This window comes from Acinonyx jubatus, chromosome C1, assembly GCF_027475565.1.
Source record: "Acinonyx jubatus isolate Ajub_Pintada_27869175 chromosome C1, VMU_Ajub_asm_v1.0, whole genome shotgun sequence".
Taxonomy (NCBI): domain Eukaryota; kingdom Metazoa; phylum Chordata; class Mammalia; order Carnivora; family Felidae; genus Acinonyx; species Acinonyx jubatus.
The window spans coordinates 166,013,892-166,034,447 of record NC_069381.1 but is presented as its reverse complement, the minus strand read 5'-3'; the positions used below and the strand labels follow the sequence as shown (position 1 = coordinate 166,034,447).

General features: G+C 38.3%; 1 protein-coding gene across 4 annotated transcripts in view; it reads right to left on the bottom strand.

Annotated features, from left to right (window-relative positions):
- The window catches only part of UBE2E3 (ubiquitin conjugating enzyme E2 E3), an 89,980-nt gene extending 69,706 nt beyond the window's left edge, over positions 1-20,274 (bottom strand). The window contains exons 1-4 of one of the 4 annotated variants that reach the window (XM_053215398.1): positions 20,128-20,263; positions 19,697-19,728; positions 18,431-18,649; positions 16,569-16,619 (exon numbers count right to left, since the gene is read on the bottom strand). In XM_053215398.1, coding sequence (XP_053071373.1) covers positions 16,569-16,619; positions 18,431-18,624 — 245 coding nt within the window. In that variant the 5' untranslated portion in view covers positions 18,625-18,649; positions 19,697-19,728; positions 20,128-20,263. Of the gene's footprint in view, positions 1-16,568; positions 16,620-18,430; positions 18,650-19,091; positions 19,206-19,280; positions 19,517-19,696; positions 19,729-20,127 lie in introns of those variants that run through there. The other 3 variants (XM_027055371.2, XM_015086854.3, XM_027055370.2) reach the window with 3 other exon arrangements.
- Between the last annotated feature and the right edge of the window lie 282 nt (positions 20,275-20,556).

The following is a 20,556-nucleotide window of genomic DNA, read 5'->3' as shown; positions in this document are numbered from 1 at the left end:
TAAAAGATACATAACGCCAGGAACTGTGCTAAATGCTGACAATAAAAAATGTAAAAGATGGTTACAGAACACAAAAATCTTAAGTCTTACCACAGAAGTCAATGACTAGAGTGTGTCATTTTTTTTTAATTTGGTCCCACTCATCGTTGCTACGTGTGGACTAGAAATATTTTTTAAATCTTTGTACATAACTGGGGCGCCTGGGTGGCTCAGTCAGTTGAGCATCCGACTTCGGCTCGGGTCATGATCTTAAGGTTCATGAGTTCGAGCCCCACATCGGGCTCTGTGCTGACAGCTCAGAGCCTGGAGCCTGCTTCGGATTCTGTATCTCCCTCTCTCTCTGCCCCTCCCCTGCTCACGCTCTGTCTTTGTGTCAAAAATAAACAAACATTAAAAAAAAAAATTTTTTTTAAATCTTTGTACATAATTGACTCTAAATATCTCATTTTTCAAAGTCCTTTCATAAACATGCTGGTTTACTTTTCCATGTAACAACTGCCATTTACCATTACATGCAACATACACCAGGTACGTAATATCTAATACTAAAAAACAGATGAGGTAGGATTATTACCCACATTGACAAGAGTTCTCTTAATCCTTCATTTAATTTCTATTAAATAACTTGCTCAAAATCTCAGTTACATTGTGGAGCTGGGACTTGAACTTATATTTGTCTAAGTCAGTTGGAGTTCCTGGATATACTAAAAAGGACAAGGGAGCCTGGGAGGCAGTCAGTTGGAGCCCTGGGTCGGGCTCTGTACGGGCTCTGCATGCTGGGCTGGCCCTGCGGACCCTGCTTGGGATTCTCTGGTCTTTCTCGCTCTCTGCCCCTCCTCCGCTCACGTTCTCCGTCTGTCTGTCTGTCCGTCTCTCTCTCTCAAAAAAAAAAGAAGTTCTACAATATAAAGGACATTTTGCGTGGGGAGTGGGTAGAGGTTCTATCTGTCTCCACCTTCTCAGTATTTATACCTGTTCTTTTTCAAACTTTACATTATAGTCAGTTATTATAAAACTATAATGGGGGCATCCTTGGCTTTACTCCCCTCAAATTAAAAGAACTGTTCACAAGTATTTTCAATAAGCAGAAATTGGCTTTTTGCTAAAGGGAAGGAAGCATATTTTATTATTATAAGGGAGAATACCTTTCTACTTCAATGTTTAAACTGGGAGTCAGTTAGAATATACCAAATAATGCACAGTACCACAAGTCATCAGGGAAACAAAATCCAAACCACAATGAGATCCCACTTCACAACCACTAGGATGCATATAGTTGAAAAACCAGAAGAGGTGTGACAGAATGTAAAGATATTGGAACCCTTCTACACTGTTGGTGGGAAACTAAAATGCTACGGCAGTTTGGCAGTTTCTCAAAAACTTAAACAGAGGCTTACATGGCAATTCCATTCCTAGAAATATACCCAAAGAACTGAAAACAGGTATTCAAACAAATGCTTGTAGACAAATGTTTGCGGCAGCACCATTCACAGTAGTCAAATGGTGGAAATGACCTAAATGTCCATAACTGATGAATGGGTAAAATATACCAAATGCTTTTATTTTGTATTCTATATTTCAAAATGTTCAATAATTTTTCTTCTGCAGCCTATTGAAGTAATATGTCACAGGACTGGAAGCCACCACTCTGCATAGTCTTGTAACAAGCTCCCTTTGTTTGAGGAGTATAGCCTAATAAATGAATTCTACTTGTTTTCACTGTTGGTCTTCGATGAAATTGGACAACGGTCATTTTGGCAGTGCTGGGTCGTGCTTGAGGATTTAGATTATACCTGCCTCAAAACCGGCTTAAGGTAGTTTTTCATGTTTTCCTATGCTCTAGAATAAAAGATAAGAAAATGTCTACGACTTTAAAACATCTTATCCGTAAATCTATAGAGAAAAGTATTCAACAAAAGTATAAAGTAAGAATTTTTTAAAGTCACTTTACAAATAAACTAATTCATGTTTTCAAATGACTCATCTTCTGTTAATTACCTGAAGATACTGCTGTTGAAGTATTTTATTTTCTTGTTTTTTAAACAGAACCATATGAGTGAGATTTAGAGATATCTCTGGAGTTATTAGCTCAGTCATCTTCTTCCAAAGTTGCATCTTACTAAGTTCTGATTTACTTCTGCTTTCAGCTGTTTGCACTAAAATTTCACGTCCTCAAGTCATTAGTTACACAGTTACACACACACATAGAGTCTTAATGTTTAAGCAGACTCCTCTACATACACTTTTGCCAATACTTTGGTATTATGACACCGGCATTTGAAGTATAGGGGATGCTTAAGAAAATAGCTAGCCATTAAAATTAATTAAGAAATGCACATTTAAAATGTGCACATTCTTAAAATGCACATTCTCAGGCCACCCTTGGAACTACTAAATCAAAGTCTCTGCTCTGAATAATTGATGACAAGAATCTTTCTTCACCAAGCCAAACCAGAACAATGCCCTTGCCCAAGTACAGCATGACCCAATAATTTAGCATACTGACTGGGGCATTTCTGAAAGTGAAAAGAAATGCTATTAATAATTCACCAAGAAAACAGATATAAGCCAGGATGTATGGTCAAAACAGGGTTCCCATAGTGTTCCAAACTTTGAGAATTTGGCTAGTTTCAGAACCACTTTCAACCAACAAGTTCATTAAAATTATTCTAAGATGTAATGCAAGAATATTACACTAAGAGCTGAAAATACACAGAAACCTGAGACCCATACTCAGGTCTGGTGCCCAGTTGGAAAGAAAGGGCAAATGACAACACGTAGTAAGTAGCAGAGAATAAATAATAATACGTAGGCCTCTTAAAAGAGAGGCTTCACAAAATGCAGGACTTGAAATGGGCCTTCAAGGATCACTACTGGTCGGAGGATGAAAGCCAATCGAGGGGATGAGAGAAGATAAATAAAGATTGAAGAGCCTAGAAAACCCATGTCATGCCCAGAAGGTGGGAAACAGACCCACTGTCACTAGAGCACAGGGCTTTTATACAAAACAGAAGATAAAAATAAAGTGAGGAGCCAAATGCAGAAAAGGTTGATGGACAATCCGGGAGATTTCTGAGGAAATTCTGTAATCAAAAGGCCCTCTGCCACAATGTGGCATGAGTACCCAGGGGAGATAAGAAGAGATTAAAAAGATACACTCGTGAAAAAAGAATAATACCACATGTAGGTGGAAATACTACATACTTAAAAAAGAGTAATTAGGAAAAGAAAGATTTCAGAAACAACAGAAAAGAAGTTGAAAAGTAAAGAGACATAGCAAGGTGTGTACTGAAAACAACAACAAAGAAATTACAAATAAGTCTTATGAAGAAAACACTGACAGCTAAGATTACCAGAGCACATTTCTGAAATAAAACAGAAGAGGAAAAGCCAGATTACAAAACGATGAAAGAAACACAAAACAGAAAAGTGTAAAAGTGGCTGTATACACGGCTCAATAAAGATGAATGGGAGGCCAGAGAGTAGGTGATACAGAGAAAAGATGACAGAATTAAACAGGCTTTTAGATAATCTCTGAAAAACAGGAAAGATTAATAGAAAGAGATTAGAAATAAAAGAAAATGAAACATTCAGTTTGAGGCAATAGGCTAGCAGAAAAAATCCCATCAGGTAAGCAGGTTTTCCTGTAAATAAAATAAAATTCACTGAACAATAAAAACACCAAAAGAATATTCAGAGACAAATATGTTATTTGCAAGAGAGTGTGTTAACACATATGTTAAACTCAGGCACAAAGTTCAAATTTAGTATGAGAGTTCAGAGTTCCGGGGAGCTGTAAAAAGAAAAAGGGTAGAGGAAGAAAACTTCTACTATTTTTTACATAGAAGACAATTCCGGACTCAGCCACCCAGGTGCTCCTAGACCAGTAATTTGTAACTAGAAGTGATTAACCCCTTCCCCCCTCCTTAAGACATTTGGAAACGGGAGAAGGTGGTTTCTGGTGGCCATAACCCTAGAAGGGGCCCCACTAGCATTTAGTCAGCAGAATCCAAGGATGCTCAATGTCTTCCAAGGAAAAGCACAATCCAGCCCAAAATGCCAAGGGGGTCCCTGAGGAGAAACACTGTGAGTAGACAAGGAAGGCTGCTTATCCTGCATATTTTAGATTACAACAGGGTTGATTTTTAAATTCATTTCTTGTGATAAACTAATTTGATTCTAATAAAGGTCCTTGCATTCCAGCTTGATTTATTTTAATTCAGAACTTAAAAACAGACCTGTTGTTCTAATAAGGGTATTTCAGTCATTCTAACGTTAAGACTTACTAATTACCCATTAACAAATGATAAAGTGTGGCTAAGAGAATGTCACCATGTTTAACAATAGCTAAAATATGCATTCCGGTTTTTTTGTTGTTTTTTTTAAATTTTTTTTAACGTTTATTTATTTTTGAGACAGAGAGAGACAGAGCATGAACGGGGGAGGGTCAGAGGGAGGGAGACACAGAATCCGAAACAGGCTCCAGGCTCTGAGCTGTCAGCACAGAGCCAGACGCGGGGCTCAAACTCACGGACCGCGAGATCATGACCTGAGCCAAAGTGGATGCTTAACCGAATGAGCCACCCAGGCGCCCCTGCATTCCGCTTTTGAAATAATATCTAGGGCAATGGTTAAGTTGAATCGATTTGCATTATTTTTTACCACCAAATATGCCCATGCAATTTTTATACACCCAAAGTTTCCTAAGGCACAGCAATTTAAGCTTAAGTTTACTTAAAATTAAGACAGTGTATAAGGATTATAATGGCAATATACAGAAGTACTGCAATGATCTGGAACACAATAATGAGTTCGCAATGATTCTGAAAAGGATACTAGGGAAACCAACTATTATTTTGAAAAAAACACTAAAAATAAACTAGTAAACGTATACAAGGGAAAAAATTAAGCATTTACTCTACATTCACTAGGTAACTTACCCCATTAGGTAAACAAAGAAATGATGTGGTAAGTTTCTCTTCAGAGATCTATTCCAATGGCTGCTAACATCACAACAAGAAAATCAGATCTTACAAATCTCCTGACAGAAAAGCACACTTATGAGGCAACTGTGTCAAAAAAATAAGAAAGAAAGAAAGAAAGAAAGAAAGAAAGAAAGAAAGAAAGAAAGAAAGATCAAACTTGAATTGGATCAAGCCTCTTGACCTAACTCAAGACCCGAAGTTAGAGCAAATACTGAACCCAAAGAAAGCTTTAAACTACACCATACAAATTTCAGTAAGTAAAATCCAGACTCTCAGAAACCCCACCCAGTTCTTTCATTAAATTGCAAAAATAAGAGAATGAGAATTAAGTGAAGAGTCCCTATCTCTCAAAAATGCACAGTGCAATACTTGTCTTTTAAAAATGCATATGAAATGATGTCTGAGATTTGCTTCAATGTAATATGGGAAGGTAAAATGAATGGGATTATAGATGAAACAAGACTGGCCAAGGGTTGGGAACTACTGAAAACTGGGTGAAGGCTAGCTACATCGGGATTCATCATACCAGGGTGTTTACTTTCTTATGTGCTTAAAATTGTCCATAATGAAAAGTTAATTAAACAAACAACAACAACAACAACAAAAAAAAAAAAAAGCTAAGAAACCTCTGCAGGAAGGGAAAGTAATCATTTGCAACATGTTTATTCTAGGGTTTAAAAAATAAGAAAATGAATGCTTGGCATAGTCCTCTAACGGATACTGGGATAATAAGCATCTGGGAAAATAGAAATATCTTTTAAAATTGTAAACAGACACTGGTGTAAATAAAATAAAGAAAATGTAAAGGTATACTAATTAAAACTGTCACTCAATTCCATATGGAACACATGCATCTAAGTTCATGTTCAAACCCATCAAATGCCAGATTTTTCCTCACTGTGATAGCAGGTAAATTTACTACGAGCATATATATCACAAATCCAACAAATATTACCAATACCCTTAGAAACAAGTGTGTAACAAAAATAAAACCATAAAGCCAAGGCCTTATGGTGCCCTCTATATTTTGTTGTTGCTACTGTTTAAATTGAGAAGACTACAGAAAGCAATAGGAAGCCGTAAAAAATATGTAGCCACAATCTTCCAAGATCGATTCTCTTGGGGACCCTGAATAAATGGATTCTTGACCTACTAAAATTTAATGTGAAAAAATGATCCATTTGTAAAGGACCTATAAGATTGTAAATGGCAAAACGAACTACAAATAACCACTCTCAGAGAGGGAATGTATGTTGTTTATAAAAAGTGAGAGGCATGGATGTAAAGGGAGGATCATCATGATGATTTATAAGTAAAGGAAAATAAAATAAAAAGGTAACAAAATTCATGTTTCCCTAGGCCTTTCATTCAGACCAAAACATGTGGAGCTATACTCCCAAAAGCAATTTCAGACAAGAGATGTCTTTATTTTTCCCCAGACAAGCTAGAAGTTAAACAGAATGACAAAGTGTATTTGCTCTGGGACAGTGAAGCAGCGAAGAAACTTTGGAATGCTATAACTGGTCCAAATGCCTCCAAAGCAGGCAGGCTAAACCACAGACAATGAACATGGAAATATTGCAATTCCCTTCAGTATTGTTTGTTGCAAATAACCATTAAATTAAAATAATTACTATATACACCGAGGATCAAGAGGGGACTGAAATTTTTTTAAATGTAATGATCCTAGAAATTTTGCCTTACTGCTGTTATTTTTTAGGTTAATCATATCCTATGACCACCACATCCAAAACAGGTGTTATGAATAAGTTTATGCTGTTTATCCATATATATAAAACCAATGAAGTGTCAACAGAGAAAATATGTCAAAACTTCAGAATTTAACTTTAATACTGCCTTTAGACAAAATGCAAGACACAGAATGATACATGAAACTCATTAGTTTCATTAATCTAAAATGAACTATATAAACCTAGCAGGTCACCCTGAGAACATCAGGTCTATTTTATTTTACTAATTGGACCAGCTCCTTTTCTAAAAAGACTCATAAGGGAAAAGCAAATCCCCATACTATCTGGGAAAAATTTCTGTATAAATTCACAAATTTAGGGAAAACAGTGATTAAATGAACTATAAAAAGACAAAATTAAGAGGAATCTAATATGAAGCCAAAGTTGTTAAAAAGTGAGATCTAGTGCCAGTATTAAAAAATAGTAAGTGCACATGCTGCTGAGAAATCAGTATTAAAATTCTCCTAAAATCCTATATGATTCAGACTTTTCTCCATAAAGCCAGTAATTCTTATCTGCAGAGGGATATTTTTCCAACTTCAAAGCAATTCATAAACATGGACTGCTTCACAATACCCTAGAGAAAAAAGAAGAGGTAGATTTGAAGATATTCCTTTGCTCACAGGAAAGCCATACACAAAGAACTACATGGTAGAGAACAAAGATTTGCATTTTCCGTTATGATCATACTCAGTCCCTGACCTTCTTTCTTACAGGGGAAGAGAACAGGGCTGGAGAGATGACAACTGGGGGAATGCTCCCTGAAAGAAACTGCTTAAATGATTCAAAAAAAAAAAAAAAAAAGGGTAAGAAGAGTCTAGTACCCCAAAGCCAAAGAAGGAAACTCTTTTTTTTTTTTTTTAATGTTTGTTTATTTTGAGAGAGAGTGAACATGTAGGCAGGGAAGGGAGGAGAGAGAATCCCAAGCCAGGTTCTGGCTCCATGTTGTCAGAGAAGAGCCCGATGCCAGGCTCAATATCATGAACCACGGGATCGTGACCTGAGCAGAAATCAAGAGTCAGATGCTTAACCAACTGAGCCACTCAGGCTCCCCAAGGAAATTCTTTTCTTCTCCAACTCATCATCTGAACCTTATTTGCCAGTTTCTAAACCCTACATGAAGTGTATTCTTGGATCCTTCAAGAAACTATGAATAAATGGGACACACTTCAACTAAGCATGCACCTACAGACCCACAATCAACTCGTATGTTTTTACATTTCTCAAGCAGCACTGTACAAAAGCAAAAGTGCTTACTTTTATATCAAAAAGTAAACCCAGATTTTTGCCCTGCATCTATTATATATATGCACTACATATGTGACATGTAGCAATTTTCTCAACCATTCTAAGATTCAGTTTTGAAATCTTAACAAGAATGATTCTTTATAGGCTTCTTTTGGGAATTGAACAAGTTACTGTATTAGTAGGCACTATGCTATGGAATCCAGGACAGTGTCAGGCTGGATGCCCAATTATCTCCTCTTTTGAAGTGAGAATGAAAGCCATCTATTCTTGGAAGTATATACATCCTTTGTGGCAGAAAAATTGATTTCTCATTGAATATCCATATGCTCCCCCCACATTTTCCAGCCCCCTTGCAGTTAGTTGAGGCCATGTGATTAATTCATGTCTTCCTTCCAGACCAGAGCACTTAAAAGCTGGCACATGACCCTCTAGCTCTTTGCCCGGACACATGTTTCAAATGACAGAGCCACAAGATGCAAGCAGCACAAATCAGGAGTCCACACATGGAAGAGCTACCCAGGAGAGCTCCTGAACCTACAGTGGACTTCATATGAGCAAGAGAAATAAACCTTTATATGTTTATGGTTATAAGCCGCCTAGGTTTGTGAACAAAGCAAAATTTAATGTATCTTCTTATAGTCCAATTATACTCAAATGCTGCAGGACAAAATGCATACATAAAAATGGCAAGTTCTCTGTTTAATATTAAAGGACATCTTGTTTTCAGTATAATTTTGTATATTTAGAAAAAAGGAAATGATTAAAAGATAATATTTAATAATAAACTGGAAGAGGAATCCAACATACACAAACAACTTAAAAAGAAACTGATATTTATAGTTCACCTTAAGGGGAAAGAATTCTAAAAATCAAGAGTCTAAATTTTTTTCTAGTTAAGCATACAAGTTATACAACATAAACAACAAAAAGCAATTATCCAAAAATAAAACGTGAAAAACTAAAAACAACTATTAGGAAACAGGTAAGGAAAAGCAGACCAACTTTAAAACACTTTTTCACTGTAACTGGCTGTAGTCAATAGTCATTGTAATAGAGGTAGTATAGGACCACACTAGCTTGCCCACAATTCTGAAATCCCAAAGCCCTAAAAATCATGAACTAACCTGAAACTATTTGTAGTTTCTACTTATCCCATTTAGTATAAATATTCATACATTTTTGGTGTAGAAATATGATGTGCTTGAAGATCCCACTGGGGATGTTACATAAGATACAGCAAACACATCATCATATTCCCTTTCTAAAATCTAAAATTTTCTGTACTCTGAAACACATCTGGCCCCAAGGGTTGGAAATAAAAGAATGTGGACTTAGAACAACAATAGAAGTGAATATTCTCTGTACTGTCTTAATGATGAAAATAAAAACCAAATCAAGAGCATGGCTTTCAACCTGTTTGTAATTCAATGTAAAACTGAATTTTGATGATTTTCCAAAGGTGTTTCTCCTTGATGCATTGTACTTCAATATTTCTGGTAGAACACAGATACAACAGCCTAAAGCTAGATCATGCAGGGGTATAATTAACTAGTAGAAGACAGAAAAGAAATAAAAATACCGCCGAAAGCATTTCTGGCCTCAACAGACCATAATTTAGCAGGTGTTCAAGGTAGCCATTCCTGTGGTTTCACATAAAAAACACACACATATGTCAAAAAATATACAATGAATGTAAACCACAGTACAGGAGGAGCAGAGGTAGAGCCATCAGCTCTAAGGAAGGTGCAGGACAATGTACTAAGCAGTCATTATTAATAAGACAGGAAAATGGTAAAAAGCAAACTATGCAACAACTCAGGAGGCAAGGTATCAGAATAAAGGTCTACAGCAGGATTGCTCAACCTGAGCACTACTGACTTTTAGTCCAGATGATTCTTTGCTGTAGAGGGGTTGTTCTACACACTGTAGGACATTTAGCAGCATCTGTGACCTCTACTCACGAAGTATCAGTAGCAACTCCCTCTTCCCCCAGTTGTGAAAGCAAAAGTCTCCAGGCACTGCCAACTCTTCTTTAGGCTTTTTTTTTGGAGGGGGGCAGAGGACTGGCAGGGAGGAGTAGGGAGGCAAAATTTACCCCTAACTGAGAATCATGGATCCAGAAGCAGAAGAAAGATTTGAAGTTTAAAGAGTTTCTTCTTCTAGAGGTGCCTGGGTGGCTCAGTCAGTTAAGCATTCGACTTCAGCTCAGGTCATGATCTCAAGGTTCACAAGTTCAAGTCCCGTGTGTGGCTCTGGGCTGACAGCTCAGAGCCTGGAGCCTGCTTCAGATTCTGTTTCCCTCTCTCTCTGTCCTTCCCCCACTCACGCTCTGTCTTTCTCCGTCTCTTAAAAATGAATAAATAATAATAAAAAAAAAAAACTTAAAAAAGGTTTCTTCTTCCAGATTCTAATAAAATGCCAAATATACTTCCCTGTCAAAAGAAGAAAAAAAAATTCTATTTCTCTAGATCTGTTAAGTGGTTTTATCGTATGTTTTTAATCTCAGTTTTGTAGGGACGATGAGAATGGCAGGATCAAACTCCCCATTCTCAATCTGAATGCCCCTGCACTCTAAACAAGAAAGAGTTGCTGATTTTCCCATAGCTAAACATATCCATCTGTTGTTACAGCAACTCTTTCAAGGAGGGAATGAGATACCAATTGGTTAGCTATAGAAAGAGACAACAATTGGCAGTAAACGTCCACACTGTTTTCACCTACTTTCTAACTATATTATCTGCTTTGAACATTGTATGTCCCTAATAAAAATGTGACCTTTTGGGGGAAGAATAGTGTTTTCAATCACATCATTCTTTTGGAAAAAGTTTTTAGTCACAACAGCACTGGGTCTTCCTGCTGCACCGGCATATAAGAGAGAAAAAAATTAGGCTTACTATGATTATCAATTTCCTTTTATAATAGAAGCAGTAGCTAAATGCCTTTGAATAATATTAAAAATTCTAACTATGAAAAAAAGTAAAGAGTATGTGGGATTTTTAATTGATTTTCTCCAAAGTCACTATTTTGCCTGAAAGTTCTATTCCTGTTGGTCTGACAGATTTCGATTATCTATTAATTTAACAAATCTTCACATGCAAAACACTGTGTAAAGCAAGAGTTACAAAAACGTATAAGACCATCCTCCTTTCAAAGGAACACTTACTCTTACAGAAGGTAGACAAGCAAATAATCACAGTATATAGCATTAACATACTATAGTATTTCAGCTATGCTGGTTAGTATTAGCTTCAAGAAACATAAAACATCACTTAAAATTATGAGTAATGCCCAAGTCTCCAAAAAATCCTCATGTTTTTGAGAGACTGTGCCGATGCCAAAACTTAGTAAATAATATCCATAGTGGGGTGGATAATAATGACCCCAGTGGGGTGGTAAGGAAAACAAACACCTTCAATCAGAGTAGCTGTGTATTTATCTGTTTTAGAAATCAAGCTTCCAAATAAGATTTAACTTTTATCAAAAAAAAAAAAAGGGGAGTTCTAGGATTGTTTTTGAAGAGTTGAAAATAAAAGGAATTAACTGGATAAATGGGATACAACTTTGTTTTATAAAATAGGGAATCTTTACCTAGCACACACTAAAATCAACAATAACAAAAACCAAACGTATAAGTAAACAAGAAAAAAAGCTATCTATATGTGGGGACTTTAAAATCAAGTGGTGTGTAAGCAACCAACTAAGCTATAGATATCATATGTTATTTTTATTATTACCTGCCTTCATATACCAATTACAAAAAGCTTCCAAAGTCACAGACAAGGAAAAAAAATTGCTGTTTAGGTAAGTGGTAAACTACATCAATTCAGAATCTAATTTTCCAAATATTGATATAATTTCATTCTCACTTCAATTGTAAATTTTAATAACAATATTTAAAAGAGAAAAAATAACATCCTTATTTTAAAATTTTTCATTACCATTTACTACAGAGACAGAGCATTCTCTATGAATTATCATTAACTTTATGCATATTCCTTTAAATAGGATACACTATTTCCTCATCTTTGCCCAATATTCTTAGGTTTTCTTTTTTACTTAAGTTCCAAGGAACTCCTTTTAGTTATATACATATAAATTTTTGCTTATATGTTCTCAAATAAATAGCTGTTAAATTGATTAAAATAAAATTACTCCTATAGTAGGATGTTGATGCACTGGAGAGAATGCTAGCAAGAATGAGGGCATGTGGCTAAACTGCCTCTTTCCCTTTAATCATTCTGTGGCCACTTTACTGACCCAATTTACACCATTACCAAACTTTAAAACATATTAACATTTAATCCTCACAATAAACCTATGGGAGGGGGAATTATTTTAATCTCCATTTTACATTTAAGAAAACCGAAAGAGAGGGGTGCCTGCGCAGCTCACAGTCGGTTAAGCATCCGACTTGGCTCAAGTCATGATCTCACAGCTTTTGAGTTCGAGTCCTGCATGGGCTCTGTGCTGACAGCTCAGAGCCTGGAGCCTGCTTCAATTCTGTGTCTTCCTCTCTCTCTGCCCCTACCCTGCTTGTGCTGTCTCTCATAAATGAATAAATGTTAAAAAAAAATTTTTTAAAGAAAAAAAGAAAACTGAAAGAAATACATCCTAACTGATCTAAGATAACACAGCTAATAAGAGGCAGAGCTGGGACCAGACCCACCAATGCTTTAGAAACCTTAATATACAAACAATTCCCCTGGGAATCCTCCTGAAATTCAGTTTTTGACTCAGTACTTCTGCAGTGGGGGGAGGCAAGATTCTGCATTTCTGACAATCTTACGTGTGATGCAGACACTGCTGATCAGAAGATTCACCCTATGGGCGGCAAAGTTCTAAGCTACCCTAGAAAATGGTGGCAAGTGGTGGTAACCCTCAAAAGGAGGTAGAGTTCACCCACCATTAGACAATGCGAGGCATAGGAGTAAATCAGGGGTTGCCAACTTCTGGTTTAGAACTTAACTGCTTCTTTTATTAATTTTGTTTTTAAAAGAAGGATGTTAGCAAAATTACAAGTACTATAGTACTTTTCAGGTTTTGCAAATGAACACATTATAATAAATACTTGCTACTATTACACCTCCCTCCAAATAAGGCTTTTCCCACATCTAAAAACTATTACAAATGCCCCTGAATATCTACCTTTAACACAGATTCAATCTGAACATATTAAAGAATATTTTAAGAGCGTACATTTGTGCTTTCTCATAAATGGAAAGAATCAGAGGTGGAGTTAAAAATCCAGCAACTTCCTAAACTTCTGCCACTTGTAAAAGGGGTTACTGTGATCAGACAAGGGCACTCCCTGGGAAACAGATGGAAGGAACATAAACGTCTTAAGAGCACACTACTCAACAATTCTAGTCAATCACTTTCTCCAAAAACAGGAAAATGCCCAAACACAACCTCCCTCCGTTCTCACTGACGTATCAACTATGTATACCATAATCTAGAATATAGTATGCAAACAATATATACTAAAGCCACTATATAAGTATTATATCCCTATGTTTTGAATGCTCTGGCCTAAGGCATTCCAACACCTAAAAACTGAAATGCCATCAAATCATTGGAAATAACATTTTATCAAACTTTTATACCATTAGGAAAAGAAATATCGTTACTATCGAAATATATTCAAATATGTTTAAAGCCACACACTTAATTCAACAGTTAAGTCTATCCTAAGATCACCTATGGTGTGCACATGTTAGACACAGCTATATACTAAGGGAATATATAACATAACAAAAAAAATATTTTATAAATAAAACACAGGAAGGGAGGAAGGGATCTAAGAGAAATCTTAGTCTCATTGGAGTAATTTTGGTTTTGCTGAGTTTTCTTGTATTTCAATCAACTTTTTCCTGAAGGTACACAAATATACTTTACATTTCTTCCCTGAGGAAAAATTAAATCCGTCAAATACTGACAAGCTTGTAAAAGTTATTTTCGAAACCATAATGGAATTCTGATTAATTAACTACACATGAAAGTCCAACATCAAAGTCAGAAAAGTATTAGGTTTCATAGATTTCAGGCAATATGAATTCACACATTTTAGAATTTAATATAGAATCCCATTTTTAGCTATAACAGAAATTAATAAATTTAACCTGTACAATCACTATAAATTATAGCTAAAATTCTCACCCATGCACCTGTGAAGTACAAGAACACCACAATCTGTCACATATCAGACGTGAAGATACAAATACAATACAAATTCAGACTTAGCTGTCAAAATCCTGAAATGCCTCCACTAAACACTCAATATTCCAAATTCCTGCTCAAGGACAGGACTAGATCATATTCCACCTCCCAAAAAGCTGAAGACACTTAAAATAAAAGACACAAAAGGATCTATTTTGCACATCGGGCGCCTGAATAAGAACGTCCCCAAACTAGTAAGACACAACTTCTGCCAGTTCCCAGTTACGACTCATCACTTTCTGTTTGCTTTCTCTTTAGTCACACAGCACAAATAAACTCATATATTAAAGAACTAGAGAACTGAAATATATAATTTGCATACTTTACAACCATCCCAAGTTGTGACAAGGGAAAGTGTAGATGATGTATTCCAGGTTATTGTTTGCAAGCCCACACGTTTGTTCGCTATTTCACTGATCACTAAAGGTGAAGCATTTCATGGACTGAAACAACATATGGTATATAGAGAGAAAAATAAACAAGTTAAACTTTCTGCCTCCTAGAAACATTCTACTTCCTCTAAAATAATCCTCAGTGACCTTGTGGAACCATTCCCGGGTTAAACATGTAAAGCATACTTCTTCAGCAACTGCAACATTACACTACTGCTCCAAGGGCATTCAACACATTCTCTACTGGGTTCTCTAGACTTAGGCACGTATGCTAGTTTGTGAAACCTTTAAAAATGTTTGACATTACATGCAATTTTAAAACATTTAAGAGTTCTGAATTGATAGATCTTTGTATCTTTTATAATGAGAAATATTAGAACACCCTCTGCAAGTTAAGTAATTCTTCAGAGAGCAAATTTAACTTGACCTCGCTAAATGGCTACAGATTTGACAAACCATTGAGAAAGGTGGAAGGATTTATTTATTCTCTAAAGCAGCACTGTTCCATAGAAATATAATGCATGCCACATACATAATTTTAAATTTTCTAACCACATTAAAATGGTAAAAAAGTAAAATTTTAAAACATTCCATAAAACTTATCATATCCAACATATTATCATTTAAACACATAACAGATACTTCTAAAACCCAGTAAGGTATTTTACATTCTCTGCTTCATACAAAGTTTTCCAAAATTCGATGTGTGTTTTACACTTACAGCACATCTCATGTTGGACAACAATTAAAGCGGTCACTAGCCACAAGTGGCGAGTGGCTGCATTACTGGACAGCACAGCTCTTAATACTTTGAGATCTGACATACCACTACCTGTTTAAAATTAGTTTACATTCATGTTTACCTTTTGAGCTGACATAGCTAATTACAAATATGAGCAAAACTGTTAATTCACTGAATAAATCAGAAGATCACCTTATCTAAGGATCTGGTTAATACACACAAGAGGCAATTGAATTATACCCAATTATATCTCAAGTAGACTTCGGAGATAGGTCAGATCATCACAAGTGAACACAACTTGTAACAAAAATATAGGTAAGACAAGAAAACATTTTCGTATTAGACCATAACACTGCCTGATTTCTAGCTGCTACTCTCACCCTGGAGCACATATCTCTATGCAAATTATCTACACAACTGTCCTTTCTAACTCTGATATATTTTGGAAGCCATATAGTCACTGGTGAAAAACAAAGCAATAGGTAAGACAAACTGAAAAAACGTTTAACGAAAAAAAAAAATTATCAACCAGTCACTTTTAATGCACCATATGCCAACTGACAATCTTAAATTATCCTACAGGAGTTTCACTGAAATGAGTTCTTCCTACAAATTCCAATTCATATACTGCTTTTCACACATGTATTTCGAGGACCAAAATTACCAAGAATTTTCCCAAGTAATTAAGACATTCGGTTAAAATGTAAATAATTCCAACAATGCATTCTCCAGAAAATAACTAGAAGCATTAGCTTAGCACATAAAATTTGTCCTTAAGGCACATTACTGAATAAATCAAACAGAAACTATACCCTTGTTTACTGCATTTACATTTTGTAACACCACATTCAGCAATTTCTAAATTTGGAAGGTCAGTTCAGATTGCACACAAGCAGTTAACTTTAAAGCTTAGCAAAATTTTCGAAGTTTCTGCAATATAGTTCTGAATAAACACTCTACAGCAATGTTACAACAGAACAAAATCAGCACCATTCACACTAATCTCAGTAAGAAGCACAAAATCAGTATATTCATAAATTCCAAATGTATGATACATGCTAAAGAGTATTTTCCCCCAAACTTGTTTAATTCACCTTAGACAATTTTTGTTTCATGCACTTGCAAAGCTGAGAAGAAGCAAACGTATCTTCTGCAGCACACATATCCCAAGCTGATACATTAATCTCTTGTTATTTTTGCACATTTTGAAATAAAAACAAAATTTGTTTCTTACCTGCAGTTAGGAGGAGGATCGAGAGTTATTTCAGCTAGCTCCTTCTGAATTCTGTTAGTGAAATGAGAACAGACAAAAAGGATTTGAGATAGTCTACAGAATAACCGGGGAATTACACTGCCCTCTACCACCATGCAGTTAAATGCAAGGCTCGCTTTGCCTTCAGTAATGCTAACATGGCTGCTTCCTCTTTGTTCTCAGAGGCATAACCCAAATCCCTTAACAGAAACTTTGCAGCTTTTTTTCTCACTTGCTACTGTAAATAAGTATGACATTCACACCAGATCTTAGAAATAGTCCTCTACTAGTACTCAATAAAGGCTATAAAATCTATTTTAAAACACTTTTTACCAAAGAAATTCTCTTTTCAAGCTTATATGCAAATGAGACAAGAAGGGAGGAGGGAAAGCACTAGAATTTTTGACAATGACTTTAAGTCACTTTTACAGAGGTAAGAATTAGCAAGCTATTACATGAGCACAGTAACAGTTTTGACAATATTTTGTGTCAAAAAAAAGTTTGAAATTTACACACATCTTGACCAGTGAAAAACTTCTAAAGGACTCTGACCTTACTTAACCAATTCTGTTTTCCCTAATCTTAAGTACAACACTAAAATTGAATACATTTGGGGGAAAAGAAATAATAAGATATATAGCCTTGAGTTAAGAGGAGGGGGAAAACAGTTCTCTGATTTTATTCAAATGTAAAATGCTTTCAAAACTTAAGATGTGTATTATATGTCCCTCAACAGGATTACAGCAAATTGAGGATTCTAAATTATTTAAAAGACTGCTATTATTTAATAAAATATTCTCAAGTTATTAATACTTGATTATTGATATAGTAGAGGTGAAAACCCACAGAAAAATAAGAGTTCTTCTAAATCACTTAGAGAACTCAATATTTGAACAGGTTTTATACTTCTTTTTCCTTTCGTTGTGATCAATAAAAATCAACAAAACGTCAATACTGGCTAATACTAAAACATTTATGACATATAACTAATAGAATGCATGGATATTCCCCTCCCTATTGCTACCAATGGAGTCCCATTGACATAATCTTTTTTTTGCCATCAAAGATAATATAAACCAACAGGAAACAAATGACCTTTCAAATATACCCAACAAAATGTTTCTTCTGCTGTTGAGTAATAACATGTCAAACATATCCACAAGTTTTAGAGTGAAGAGTCACCAGCACAATGAAAGTTTTCAATAGCCAACTGCCACCCAAAATTGTAAATGGCTATGTTTCAGTTTTATTTACACTCACAATAATATAGAGGCATAACCATAAGTTAACTACAAAAAGTAATAACCTGGGATGCAATGACTTAGTCACATTTGTAAAACTGAAAGCAAATTGGGAGCACAATTTTAAATCTGCTCTCAAATGTTGTTAAGGCCTTGAATTTACAAATTTTCTAGCAACCATAATTATTTCTAATCATTAAGTTTCATGAAGAGTGGCGCTGCTGATCTCTAGAAGTGTCAATTTCAATGAAGAAGAGTATGACTCATAAAAAGGAACATCCTCAATGTACCAGCTAATTTGGGCTCACCAAATTTTCCTTGCCAACTCCTAAAACAATCTGTCAAAACGTTGGTCCAATCTCTACTCAAGGACACTTCTTTACTGAAGTTACCAAAGTAGAGAGTAAGTTTGCTGAAAAGTACAATTACAATTCTAGGGAGGTGGCTTATATGCCACCTAAAGAATGACAACTCATTTGAGTGCAAATAAAAGTGATCACGAAGTAAATATTTTTGAACTCCTGCTACAGATGTAAAACCAACAAAAGCGTCCAACCATTTGGAAGACAACCTGATAATGTGCTTAATCCTTTTACACATTACCTTTTAGCACTAGTGGATAACTTAGCAGTGGTTTTGCTAGAGAGTTTGGTGTTTTTCTTCTGCTGGGTGGCAGAAGGTTTTCTTTCTTCTTGTTCTTCAGGCTCTGGAGCGGCTGGGTCTCGCTGGTCCGCATCTGAACTACCACTGCTGGTGCTGGGGCTCTCATCATCGGACCTTTGCCTATCACTGGACATCTTGGTGAAGTTATTTCTTGGAAAACTTTTAAAGAGAAAAGGAGGAGAGAAGGGAAATGTTAAGTCCAAGAAATAGACCAGGAGCATTTTCTTCTCTCAATATTCACCTAAAATTGTCATTTTAATGAAAACACTTCAAAGTGCTCACACTTATCTCATCACACAGCAAGGTTACAGGGGAGGTGATGTGTCTCACAACGCCAGCGTTCAAGGATTTACCGAACTCAAGTTAGAAAACCCACTCACATTTTTTTCCATCCCTTGGACAATCTATCAATTGTCTACTTTCTCAGAAGGCATGAAGCAGATTTGCCAGGGAACTTAGGCAATGAGCATTAATAACATATGACACACTGTAAATAACAGATCTCGCTGAAAAATGTTAAAAAGTCACTAATAACGTCTAAATATTTACACACTGACATTGGTCAAAGCTACCAAATTCCCTTTCCGAGAGGAAAACATACCCTGTTAATCGCCCATATGCTTATTTAAGGTGGCGATTCCTTCTCTGTGCACGTAAGCCTTTAAATACAACACTTAGGAATTTAAAAATCAACTAACAAGCTGCTCTAGCCGTTTCCACGGCCAGCAGCGAAGATTCATCCGGCCAAGACCGAGCTGCCACCCTGGGAAAAGCAGAATCCAAACTGCACCTTCTGCAAAGCTCCCAATGCCATCAAGGTTCCTCGCTCAATTTTTACATCACGCACCGACATTTTGTCCAAAATAACGAAAAAAAAAAATCAGAGGCAAAACAAACAAACAAAGCCCCAAGAAGTGCAACAAATTTCCGCGCCCGCGGAGGCGAGCCGCGGCCGGCGGCGGCGGCCACGCAGCTCCGCGGCCCTTTGTGGGGAGGGCCGCGCGGGGGCCGCGGGCAGCGCTCGCCGCGCCGGGCGCCAAGTGATGCGAGCAGCCCGGCCGGCCCCGCCGCGGCTCGCGGACACCGGCGGCGCGGGCGCCCGGCGCGAACAAAGCTGCCCGCCCCCGCCCCCTCCCCCACCGCCGCCGCCGCCGCCGCCGCCGCCCCGGCCGCCCCCCACGCGGCCCCCCGGCCCCGCCGCCTTACCTCGGCCGCCCGCCCGGCCCGCTCGCACGCCGCTACGGTGTGGGGGAGGGAGAGAGAAAAAAACCCTTCCTTAAGGAAATGGAGGCAGCTGGGGGGGGGAAAGGGGGGGGAGGGAAAAAAAGAAGCCGAGGAGGCTCTGGCCGGGGAGTGTGGAACATTGAAAGTCGGAGGGGGTTGTGCAGTGCCGGGCTCCGGCCGGAGGGTGGCGCCGCCCAGCGCCTTCGGAAAAAAGGTGGGGGGGTAGGAGCTCGGCTGGGCGAGGGCGCGAGCTCCCGGCGAGGCGGAGGGGACGCGGGAGACCCCCGCGCGCTGTGGCCTCGCGCCGCCGCCGCCCGGCTCGGCTCCTCCCGGCCGCGCAGTCAGCAAGTTCCGAGGCGAGCGCGGGCGGGGGAGGGGCGGGCGCGGCGGCGGCGCGCGTGCTCGCTGCTTGCCTGGCGGAGGGACGCGCGCCCCCGACGCCCGGCGGGCGCGAGCTCTTCCTGCGCGCTCCCGCGCGCTCTCTCCGCGCCTCCCTTCACCCGGGGGGCGCACGCGTCCGCCCGCGCGCGGCCAGGACAAAGAGCGCGGCGGGGACCCAGCGGGCTGGCCCCTGCCGCCCTTGGCCGTGGAGCCCGTGCCGGAGAGGGCGGGGGCGCGGGCGCCGTCTCGCGGGGCCGCTGTGCCGCGGGGTGGCTTCCGGCCTGAGCCCGCCTCCGGAGCGAGGCTGCCCATTGGGCTACCCGCCCCGCAGGCTGGGGCCGGGGTGCCTTAGGGGCAGGCAGGCTGAGGTCATCCCCAGGACTGGCCACATCCCCTCTGCCTGCGCTGGGACCGGCGTGGACCTCGAGGCCCCTACGCTTGGAGAAGGGCCCTGGACGCGT